This window comes from Candoia aspera, chromosome 8, assembly GCF_035149785.1.
Source record: "Candoia aspera isolate rCanAsp1 chromosome 8, rCanAsp1.hap2, whole genome shotgun sequence".
In the NCBI taxonomy this organism is placed as follows: Eukaryota; Metazoa; Chordata; class Lepidosauria; order Squamata; family Boidae; genus Candoia; species Candoia aspera.
Genome location: NC_086160.1, coordinates 61,118,791 through 61,131,114, shown reverse-complemented (window position 1 = coordinate 61,131,114; position 12,324 = coordinate 61,118,791). Strand labels below are relative to the sequence as shown.

Here is a 12,324-nt window from a genome sequence, read left to right as displayed (position 1 = left end):
GGGACTCTGGGTGGTTAAAATGTTAAGCTGACATAAAACTTGGTTGATGCTAGTCAAGTCTCATTGACAGAGAGATCCCAACTCAGGATGCCACCACAGAAAAGACCCTTTCCTTTGTAAATCCATGTTCCTGCTGAAGAGCCTCTACAAACTAACTTAAACAACCATGTAAAGTTAGAGGTGCTGTTTCAGACATATTTGGGTTTTATGCTGTTGTGGCAGGGTGTTGTCATCCTTTTTAAAGGAATGTAGAGCTGCCACTTTCTGTCATACTGCAGGATTCATAAAAAGAAACTTGAGTGGGAAACATATTTCTACTTTTTTTCTCTTAAGGTGCCAGCCAGAATCAGATTATTTCCAGCAACAGTACATTGGCTTGCAAGGTAGTCTCTTGATTAGAGATCTCGCATGCAGAGAATAGCATGAGTGCACTTGGATTAAATGGGGGTTGGTTGTGATCGTGGTTGTTGGCCAAACTGTTCAGAATTCCTGATCCTGTCCTTACCATTAGCAGGGGGTGATACAGCTGTGAGTAAGGTTTGTAACCTAGACCACACATTCTTTTACTATATTCTGTGGAAGCCTTTATTGGCCAATGTTATAATGGGTGCCAGTGGGCATCTCTGGTGATAACCTGGATTTGGAGCCCTGGATTGACCACACTATGCATATTTTGGTCCAGATACAGACTGAAATGGGTATCCCAAGCAGAAGGGGTGAGGGTGGAGATGGGGGGAACAGGAAAAAGCCAAGGAAATTGCAACACACAGTGGCTAAAGGGAAGTGGGGAAAGAAAGGCACTGGGAAGCAGCAGCAGAGTAGTCTGGTTGTATATGCTGCACTTGAAATCAAGGACTTATAAGGTATTTATGGGGAGATTGAGAAAGGAAGGCACTGGGAAGATTGTCAGCCAGGCCAGATAAAGGGGAAAGAGAGGCAATGCATCCCAAAAGGGAACAGTGCAAGGAGGATGTATGTGTATTGCGTAACGTTTTGTGTATCAAAATCTGCTTTATCAGATTTTACGTATCAGAATTATGTAGTACTCAAAAAGTTGTTTTATCATATATCTGCCTAGTTTTTAAACCACAATTTCACCAGAATTTTGAGTCGCTGTAGCTGGTTTGTCACAAAGATGCCTTAATGAAATCTTAATAGCACATTTTCCAAAAACCTTTTTGTAAAGAGAAATAGGTAATCTAAAGTCCTTATTAGTAGTTACTGTTAAATCTGACTGCCTGCTATAATCAAGGTGCAGATAGCTTGCAAGTATTGAAGGGTGCTGCAATTATCTATGATGTAAAATACAGTTTTGCTGAGGTGCATTGAAGCGGTCTGATTCTTAAAATGAATTTGTAAGGGGCTTCCATAAACATGTGGGGTAACAAAACCTATGAAATAGTTTGATGGTGATAAGGAAAATAATTTGTGCATCATGAGATTTGTCATCTAAATTGGTTACATCAAACCCTAGATCTTGGAAATGAGCAGTGCTTCCTTGATGAATGACCATTTATCAGTCTCTTTAAAGACTATGAACTTGACTCTGACAAAGTAACAGTTGGCCCCAGAGGTTGTTAATAATAATCGGCTGAGAGAAAGCCACAGGGAATATACTCCTCCTCCTCATTCATTCAACAATTTTCTTTGCTATAGTATCTTTCCAAGGAAGTTGCCTGAGTTGGGAATAGGAGATACAAAGTTTCAAATCTGTGTGCACACCCAGTTCCAGAAGGTGATGCTGGGAGACAGCTATTGTGTCCCATGTATTCTGTTTTGGGATCTTTCATGGCTCTATTCTGACCCCCATAGTTTTTGTTTAAATCTAAATGCTGGAAGAGGTTACTTGAAGGCCTGTGGTAAAGTGGCATTAGTGTAAAGGTGTCACTTTGTCATACAGTTAACCACTTTGTTAACCACTTCTCCCTTGCACTGTATGACAAATTAATGTTTAGTCTTAGTTATTGATTGGATAAGAGACAATAAAATGAGCCTTAATCCAGGTATAATGGAGCTTTTGTTAGTGGGTGATTTTGCCAAATTGAGTGGCATTCAATCTACTCTAAATGGAGTTTGTCTTGTGTATTGATTTCAGAAAATAAGATTTCCATTTCCTTGGGCTCTGCACTTGTAGATTACATTACTATGGTTAAAATAATTAGATTAGTTTTGTTTATAAGTTTTCTTGATCTTAAAAAAATGTTATATTTTTTGTTCTGGTTCGGTGTGATGTCTGTTTATACTGTAGTTCATTCTGGATTTATTGAATGCATCAGTGCAGATCTTCCGAACTTGAGAATATAAAATTCTTTAATCTGTCTTGGTGATGGTTATATAAATCATGAAATACTGGGAAAATGGAGAAGCACATATTTCATTGTCATAATAATGAAACTCTTTTAATAAGTAGAGCAGATATCATCAAGCTCTTTTTCTGAGTCTAATGCACTACAAATTGCAAGGTCTTTCTTGACTTCCATCTTGCTATTTCAGTAAATCTCTCTAGCCTTATGTTCGTATTACAGTTTGGCAAAAAAACTTTGACTACTTCAGGGGGAATGTCAAACTTGCCACTTTCAAAGCTCACACTGTATGTAGCCTGTTTCAAGTGTCAGTAAGTTACTTTGGGTTATAAAAGGTTAAACTTGATTGAAATTTCCATCAGGCATCTCTCAAGGAGTTTTGATTTTTAAATTTCCATCCCATAAACCTTTGTCAGGTGGCAATCCTATTCTGCATCTGTTGTTTCCTTATTTGTATTGCTGTCTTTCCTATTTGGGAATGTCTTGCATGCCTCCGGGGTCAGAATTGTTGTAGTCTTGAAAAGAACCATAGACTGCTCTTGATTTTTGTTTATGGTTTATCATTATTACCATCTCACTGTGTACCATCTAATCTTTTCCCTTTTCTTCTTTTTCCCCTTTCCACTGCTAGCCTTTCAAAGCAGCAGAAAGTCAGGGGACAGGAACTCCTTCCCTCTGACAGAAGATCTGAACGGGCATAGTTCAGTTTATAAGGTTACCTATTTCTGTGTTTCCTCTGCCATCCTTGAGTTTAGAATCCACTATTAAGAACAAATTTTTATTCACCATTGTTGTAGACTGCTTCACAAAATATTAGTTACAGTAAGCATTTTAATTCTGTTTATGAATAATGTATACTTTTTATCCTTCATTCTGCTTCCAAAGATGACTCCAGTATTCCAGAAACTCCTGAATCAAAGAGGACAGTGCAATCAACGTATTTTAAATATCGGAAAGATGTTATTGAATTGTCATCCGAAAGTGAAGGCGAGGAAGTACCCAACAAATACAACGATGCAAAGCAACCCACAGTTTCTAGAAAGGATGTCATTGTGATGTAAGCCCTTATAACTCCTTTCAGATTACCTGCTTATTTTAAAATTAACAATCAGTCTCGAATCTTCAGGATATTATGTTCAGGTTTCTTATGATACAGTACAGAATTTTTAGTATAAAGGCAACAAGGTAGTAAACCAGGAGTCTTGTTGAACTTAATAGATATAGTTCTGAATAAACATACAGACATTCATCATAAAGCTCTTTTTAATAAGTAACGTTGCGAACATTCCATAGAGAATGGAAGTGGCCACTTGCTCAGCCATAAATGCAAATGTAAATGGGGAAATTTAACCCTTAAATTCACAGGAATCTGTTCTTGCCTCTGTAACTTCACAAGGAAGGAAGGAAAATGAAGAACAATTTCCTGGTGTAACTGTCTAGGAGACGTGATATGAAACATTATATAGAGCACTGTCATTAATCCATACCAGATCTTTCTACAAAGTTTCTATTATTAAAGTTCAAATATTCTTTCAATAAGTTAACAATCCACTTTTCTGATATATTGGACTTAGATATTTAATTTTTGATTTCTGCTTGTTTTTCTGAGGAGGTGGGCTTCACATGGCATAGCGAATTAGAAATGATTGGTGGTGGAAGCAAAAAATATTAATTAGAATAAATATTGCCAGGTGTTCATATTTTCATACTTTTTCTCACAAACTATTATAACTACTAGTTTTGTGAAAATTGGAATGTTTAAAGACAGTGAGTAAATAGAAAATGTAGAAAACAGAGATCAACAAATAAATTCAAGTCTGTTTCTAATAATTTTATTTTAGTATGTAGTTTTATATGTTTTATTTATCAGCTCTTTCTCCATTGTTTTGAGAAAAAAAAAGTAAAGGATAGCAAATTACCCTATTTGCTATCCTAAGAGGCAGAAGATTGCCAGGTGTCCAGCAAATGTGTATCTTAATTTTTACATCTCAGCTTGGATCCAATGTCAGCAAAATATGAATTGTATCAGTTACAGACCCTTGTCTTTGGACCTTTTCCTTGCAGATGTTGCAGGGTACATTTGACCAGAATTCTAGAATAGCTGCAGAGTTAGTTGCAGGAAGTTTGTTATGTGTGCTCATATTTTCCTCCATACCCATTATCTCCAGGAAACAAGAAAATAGAACGAAACTTATAACCACCTCTGGGAATTCAGGGTTAGTACATCAGAAGCAAAAATTGCCTTTAACTCCCTACAAATAGGCAAGTACAGTAAACGTTGTCCAGTACTGCCTGCTTGGGATTTGAATCAGCTCAAATCAGAAGTAAGAAAGAAACAGGCACTGTATTCAGACTGGGAAAGAGGTTACAAAGCCTGCAGCATACAATACACACTGGGCTTGTCAAGCCATCAATGGAGAACTCTGAGTATAAATTTCTAGGGCTCCTCTTTTGCATTAATTGCTGGACAAATGTAGCTAGTCTGCCTCTTACAACTGTTAGACTTGTATAGAAGGGCATGATGTAAATATGGTTAAACAAATGCTTCATTTTCACAACATTTCTAATTTTATGGAGTCCTTGGTGCCCTCTGAGCTGGGTTGTTTGCTTGCAGATGTTTCATTACCTGACTAAGTAACATCATCACTGCTAGTGATGTGGGATTTGCTCCCTTTTTATATACAGTGGCTTGCTCTGCCAGTGTTGGGGGGGGGTTCTCCTTGGTAGTTCCTTGATTACGGTATTGTTTTCTGCTTTATTATTTGCCTGTTTCCTTGCTTATCTGGGTGTTGACTTCTGGAGAGGATGTGTTCTGGTCTTTTTGCTTCCTTCTTAGCTTTTTTATTGTCTCTTTTGAATGGTGTTTAAATATGGTTTATTTCTATGTGTCTATTGATGGCTGATTTGTCTGAATACCAAGCTTCCAGGAAGTGCCTTGAGTTTTTGGATTTAGCTTGGTCTAGGATGCTCACAGTTTCACAATTGAAACTGGTTGAGGCTGTCCATGTGTTGTGAGATTAAGGAGTTTTTATCTATCATGTCTTCTGACTACTAGTTGGTGTTTCTGGATGCACTCTGCTAGTCTTCTGACTGTGTGTCCTACATAGTGGCTGTTATAGTCCTTACACTGCATGTTGTAGATGACTCCTGTTTTTTCTTCTTGGGCTACTTGGTCTTTTGGTTTACTTAAGATGTTTTGGAGAGCTTTAGTTGCTTTGTGTGGTTGTTAATAGTCTGTTGATTTCTCAGCTGTTTTTGATGTACTGTATGGTAGTGTTACCCTTTTCATAGCTTGTGTTGGTTGTGCTGTAGTGGGTTGAATGGTCAGGCACACACTCCCACCAACACTGGCAGGGCAAGCTACTGTATATAAACAGGGAGCGAATCCCACACTCGCTCGCACTGATGATGTCACCTAGGTGGGTAATAAAATGGCTGCAAGCAAGCAACCAAGCTCAGAGACTACCAAGGACTCCAGAGTTGAACCCTGAGCTACATATACGCTCTTCTATTGGAATTTCTTAAATTTTTTTAGCCATAGACATTAGAACAAAATGCATTACTATAAATCCATGATTGTTTTGTGATATTTCCACAATACTGTTCTTAATCATAGCCACATTGCCATATATCATGTCTACTGTTGAAAGCAAAATGATAAATTTAAAATATTTAGACTTATTGGAATAATCTTATTCCATTAAAAAAGCTATCCTAATTGCTATTATGTATTTTTATAACCTGATCTAAATTGGTTTTATGAGCTAATTAAAATTATTAGTAAAAGTATAACATTCTTAAATGAGAACTTGATGGACTTATTATTATTTACTATTTTCAGAAAGCTTTGTTTTGTGTGTGCTAATGCTTCTTATGTTCCTTAATTAGACAATATCTCCAAGAAAGATTATAAATGCAAGCTTGATAATTAGATGTATATTTTAACATGCCCTCAGGTTAACATGCCCTCACATTCTGTAAGAGATTTAGATGATAAAGCACAAGTTAATTTTTTTTGAGAAAATGAATTTTCTTATCCAGGCAATTAACACAAGTGTTTAAGCATTTTTTGAAACAAATTTAATACTTTTTAATAAATTTCTGCATTTTACTTTATTCTCCGGTTGCAATGAACAGTCCCTTGATTAAATATGTTAACTATATAGCTTTGGGAATTAAGGATGTTTGGGTGTATTTTGATTTTCGATATTTAACGTGATCATGAGAGAAAGAGGAAAAAAATTTCAATCCATATTTATTCAGCTTTTTAAAAAATTAATAAAAGGAACCTGTAATGGATGCAAGGTTTTCTACTCCTGATAATGTTTAAATGGCACCTCTCACAGAAGATAAAATAATTTATTAAACTTGTATAATCATAGACATCATTTACCATGACAAAGTATATTATTAGAAACTTGTTTTCATTGTTTACAGAATTAGGCTAGGCTTACCTAAAAGTTTTCTTTAGGTCCAGTGTCAATCTCATTCTTGAATAATATTTATTTACATATATTTATACTTCATTTTTTGATCAAAATAGTCTCCACAAATAGTGTACTTTAAAAAACACACAACTGATGGCATAAACCAACTCTTCTTTACAGACAGAAGGACATAAGGAGCTTCAGGCTGGCTCATTAAAAGGCTGTGTTGGGTGGCTGGGGAAGACCACTTACAAGCAGTTCCTCTACTGATTTACCAGTTTTTTTCGCTACATACAGTATAAATAGCTATATCCTATCATTGTACAGCTAATATAGTTTGTATAACTGTGAAGTTTTAGACAAGTGGCTTGTGATCAAATTTGCTCTTAAAGCTAACCTATCTTGAATGTACAATGTGAGCAGAGATGGGGAATGTATAGCCTGCACATTGCTTCAGGTCGCCTTTTAAAGTCCCTGTAGTATGTTCAAATTGTATCATAAAAGCTCTGATTTTCAATAATACAATTTTTGTAGAGATATTTTTTGTGCAAAAAATAAGAGGCAAAAAAAGTATATTACATTTGCATAATTGAGGTATATTTCCCTTTCCTTAAAACCATAAAACAATCACCCCAACATAATCCACCCTAAAATTCAGCATGACCCATTTTGTCCTATCATTACTTAAGTAAGCCTATCACTAATTCAGAATTATTTAGAGTCCAATTTTATGAGTTTTGACATCAGTTTTGAAATTTGAGTTTTAAAATGGGAGGCCATACAAATATTTTAAATAGATAGATAAATAAGTAGAGTAACTTGGCTTTTTAGCAAATAAATGCCTAGATTTTCCCTAAAACAGAGTAATTGGTGAATGGTTGACCTTAGAAATCAATATATAAATAAGATATGTGGCAATTTCAAAGAAGGATTCCTTGCTTTTTTTTTCTACTTTCAGAGTTTTTTTCAAGGAAAAGTACAGAGTAGTACGTGATTTTGCATGAAACAGCTTTGGAACTGAAAACTCTTGATCTTGTAAAGGGATAATTCAAGGAATTAGGTTTCATCTAAAAAACTACTCCATTAGCCAAAACATAGTAAAAAGAATACAAAGAAATTTCCTAGATAGAAAAATAGTAAATAAATTATTCCTGTTTTTAGTAAGATTTTATAATAGGGCTAGAATTGTTGATATCCAGTGAATTTACCATAGGCTTCTAAAAGTAACATTGTTACCTGATGATGCAGTTTTTTAGTTCTACAGTAAAATTATCTTGAGAGCTAGTTTGGTGTAGTGATTAAGGCATCAGGCCAAAAACCGGGAAACCGTGAGTTCTAGTCCTGCCTTAGGCCCAAAGCCAGCTGGGTGACCTTGGGCCAGGCACTTTCTCTCAGCCCTAGGAAGGAGGCAATGGCAAACCACTTCTGAAAAACCTTACCAAGAACACTGCAGGGACTTGACCAGGCAGTTTCCGAGAATCCGGCACAGTTGAACAGATTAAAAAAAATCTTAATATTTTATCTCCATATTTACAGTTCTGAACCTTCTGATGAAGAAAGTGAGAATGAATCATCACAATCTCTCCATAGAAATGGTCCAGCTGAAATGTCAGATGCCACAGAGGAAGAGGAGGAGGAAGATCTGAACTACTGTAAACTCCAAACACTAAAAGAACTTTTTCCACAAAAAAGTGACCAAGAATTATTAGAGGTACAGTACTATAATCTAATAACCAGAGAATATCCATATTTTTCTTGAATGTTTGAAGATAAATCTCTTTCAGAGATTTCTTGTCTTCTCTTTCCCTTGCCTTTCAACAACCTTGATCAGAATATTAGGAAGAGGAGAACAAGGAGAACAGTGATGTTTCACATATGCACGCATATGCACTTTCTCTCTCATTCATTCATATATATAGTATGTATGTGTGTGTGTGTATGTATACACACACACACACACACCTTCAGCAATGCCATTTGGAGATTATTGCGTTTCTGCTGTGAGAATTTGTTGTATGGCTACTAGAAAAGGGTGGGAAACTAAGATAATTTGTTGGGCAACAGATCAGGAAGCCAAGAAATTCCTTCTTCACAGCAGCCCAAAGCAGAATTACTTGCTAGAAGAGGAAAGTGGCAGGGCTCCTTCTCTAGTAAACTTGGTTGCACACTCCTGAAAACCCAGTAGCAGAATCCAATGTTTTGTTATTACTGGGTTTGGGGTAGATAGGAAACCCAGGCTACTCTTCTCAGCAGATCATGCTATAAGGATTGCTGGGTGGAAGAGGGAAACCATAAGGTTCTGGTAAGATCACTAGGAAGCAGGAAAAACCCAGGAGTTTTTCTCTTTCCTTGCAGCATATCATTTCTAATCAAAGCACAACCCACCCCCATAAGATAAACATAGGTTTTCATGAGTCTAGTGACCTCTTGTCTTGCAGCCAATTAATGGGGTCTATGCATTGTTTTCCCAGGGTTATTTAATCCAGTTTAGCTAGGTTAATATACAATGGATTAATGTTACACATAATGCTGTGTCTGACCAAGATAGTTGTAATGTTTCAAAATAAGTCCTGATCAGGTAAATCCCATTTCAGATACTATGTTTAGCTTAAATGGACTAGATGATTATGGGTAAGCTGCCCATATTTGTCCATAGCAGGTTAGGAACTCAAGAAGTTACCCAATCTATTTTTCATGGTTTATGGATTAGTTAAAATATTTATGCCATATTATGTTTTTCCACAAATTCTATTCTATGATGGCTCATTGCACTTCCAAATAAAGATGCATAGGATTTCACAGCAAAATTTTAAAATAATAATAATAATTTAATTTATAAAAGAAATATTTTCTCATTTTCTTCCCGTAGCTGATAGAATCAACGGATACAATGGATGAAGCTATAGCTGCTGGTCTAAAATTGTTTGAGGAAGGTATACAGCTATTCTTTTTTTTTCTCATATTTTTTGTAATTGACATGCTTGATATAACTCCTATTATAAATAATACCATCTTATTTACTATTCTTCAAATATTATTTAAATGTAGGGCTTACATAAAATACTGAAACTTGTATAGAAAGAAATAGAGCTCTGTTGTTGCACACAGATGCATCTGATGTCACGTATTCTTAAAATATTTTTCCAGTGTTGTGAGAATCATGCTGCACATGTTTTACATTTCAAATTAAGTGTCAGTAGTGTTTAAGTGACTTGTTGCTGAACACATACAAATGGGTATTGGTTCCCACTGTAATTTTTTCAGAAACCAAATGAATTAACGTCATTTTATGCATATACTTAGCATTAAACTAAAATACACTGTCATAATACACTGCGTGTTCAGAAATCTATTAAAATTGTTTGATTTTGAGACCTTATAGATTTATAAGGTTTTGATAAAACGCTGTTTCAACTGCACATTGCTTAAATACTTCACAAGGGGTTTTTTGTTTTGTTTTGTTATTCTTCATTTATTTCTGCTTTGACCTCAGCTGCTGCTTTTTTTAGCAATGATTTAACATAACACTAAAATTTCAGGTCTTTTTAATAGCAATTGAAAAAGACATTGTAGTGGGTGTTCTTGTGTGCAAAGAATCAGGCAAGAATAAACAGGCCTGTAAATAATGGGCAAGTTTTAAGATCAATTATTGAACACCTGTTTGTTGGGGGGGAGTTTCTTCATTTTTTTCTAAAAGACTGCAGTTGATTACATAGTGAAAATAAAAAGACAGCTTGTTAAAATTTAATTAATTTGTTTGATTAATTTGAAGTAACAGTACTATTAGTATGCAATATTCCCCATATTAAGTATCAGGTTAACTGATCCTTATAATTTATTATTATTATTATTATTATTATTATTATTGATAACATGAAATCACAGCTCCCAGTTCTTTAGCTGGTGTTGGCCTTCATTCACATCAAGTTCTTCCCAAGAATCTAGGATGTCATAATATACCAGCATAGTATATGTGTGGATCCAAGCAGAGTGGCCTTTTGTAATTGACAGGTGGAAATTTTGTCAATGTGCAGATTTTTTTAAGTGCCGTCCAAGGCTTTTTGGTATGGCGCCCAGGTGCTGATAGCCCCTGGGACCACCACTGCCGATTTATGCCCTAATCTTTCAGCTTCGATTTTCAGATCTTGATACTTTGTGATCTTCTCCAATTCTTTGCCTTCTATTCTACTATCCCCTGATATTGCCACATCAATTATCTATGTACACTTCCTTCTTTTCAACCAAAGTTAAATCTGGTTTGTTATGCACCAAGACTTTATCAGTTTGTATTTGGAAATCCCACAATATTTTAACCTCCTCATTTTGGGCTACTTTTTCAACTATACGTTCCCACTAATTTTTCATTACTGGCAAATGATAAGTGTTACAGATGTTCCAGTCAATTATTTTGGCGACTGTTTTGTTATTGTTTATAGTCAGCTTGTGCAAGATCACACAAACTGAGTATATCATCTACTGTTTCTTCTGCTTCTTTGCACAATCTGCACTTCGAATCATTTGATGATATTTTAATTCTGGCCTTGGTTTGAATAGCTTGCTCTTCTGCAGCTAAAATCAAGCCTTCAGTTCCTTTTTTAAATGTTCCAGTTGTAAGCCATTGCCAGGTTTTTTTTTTAATTATTATTACCATTATTATTGTAATTATTATTTTAATTCACTTACTGTGTGATAAGTATGTGAATGAGACAGCCTAATTTTGTTACTGAGCATTGGGCTGTGGCTGAGTTCCAGCAAGACTATTTATACATACTGGAATTTATACAATTGTAATTTAAACTTATGGGTTAGGATCACCACCAGTATTTTGGGAATGTGTAAATTAATGTTTATGATGAACTGTTAGGAAATGACCAAAAACAATGGGGGGGGGGTTGATGAATTAACACACAACCTTCTATATGCAAGATACTAAGATCATGTAATCATCTGGATTGTAGTTTGTGTTTTACTCTACAATAATAGAAATGATGATATGATGACAGAACAATAGAAATAATAGTATCTGAGGCAAGCAAAATTTCAATATTAGGATAGTATAATGCTTTTTGTGTATTTATATACCATTTTATATATTTATATACCATTAGAGAAGTTATTTTTGTGCATAGATTTACCATTTAATGATATATATCTCTTTACGTATACTGTACAAGTAAAGTATATAATGTGGGAGGATAAACAGAACTCGAAATACTGTCTGGAACATGTATAGGAAATAAATATTACAAAACATGGAGATGGGGCAGCTAATCTTAATCTTTCTAAAGTATTATTCATTTTGATGAGAGAGTTAAGATTGTGAGTATACTTTAATTTCTCAGTAAGACTGCCCTACCTAAGTTTATTATATTAATTAACTATTTTTTGATTTCCTGAAATAATATAAACAACCTGAATCACTCAGATATTGGACTGACACTTCTTTTCAAATATTAATTTAATACCCCTTTTTATTTCAAAAGGAGGCTCTCGAAAGAGAAAGCTTGAAGAAGGTGGGATGGACAGTCCTGAAGATAAGGGTGACCAAAGTGCAAAAAAGAAAAGACTTGATCCTGTGAGTATTTGGTCATATT

The 12,324-nt window shown here is 35.1% G+C and overlaps 1 protein-coding gene across 3 annotated transcripts in view; it reads left to right on the top strand.

The window, feature by feature from the left end:
- Positions 1-12,324, top strand: part of SMARCAD1 (SWI/SNF-related, matrix-associated actin-dependent regulator of chromatin, subfamily a, containing DEAD/H box 1) — a 49,916-nt gene that overhangs the window by 11,127 nt on the left and 26,465 nt on the right. For all 3 annotated transcript variants that reach the window (XR_010068383.1, XM_063309620.1, XM_063309621.1), the window contains exons 3-6: positions 3,189-3,360; positions 8,267-8,441; positions 9,600-9,663; positions 12,214-12,305. Coding sequence is in view for 2 of the 3 variants with exons in the window: in XM_063309620.1 (XP_063165690.1) it covers positions 3,189-3,360; positions 8,267-8,441; positions 9,600-9,663; positions 12,214-12,305 (503 nt within the window). In the remaining variant the exon portion in view is untranslated. The remainder of the gene's footprint in view (positions 1-3,188; positions 3,361-8,266; positions 8,442-9,599; positions 9,664-12,213; positions 12,306-12,324) is intronic.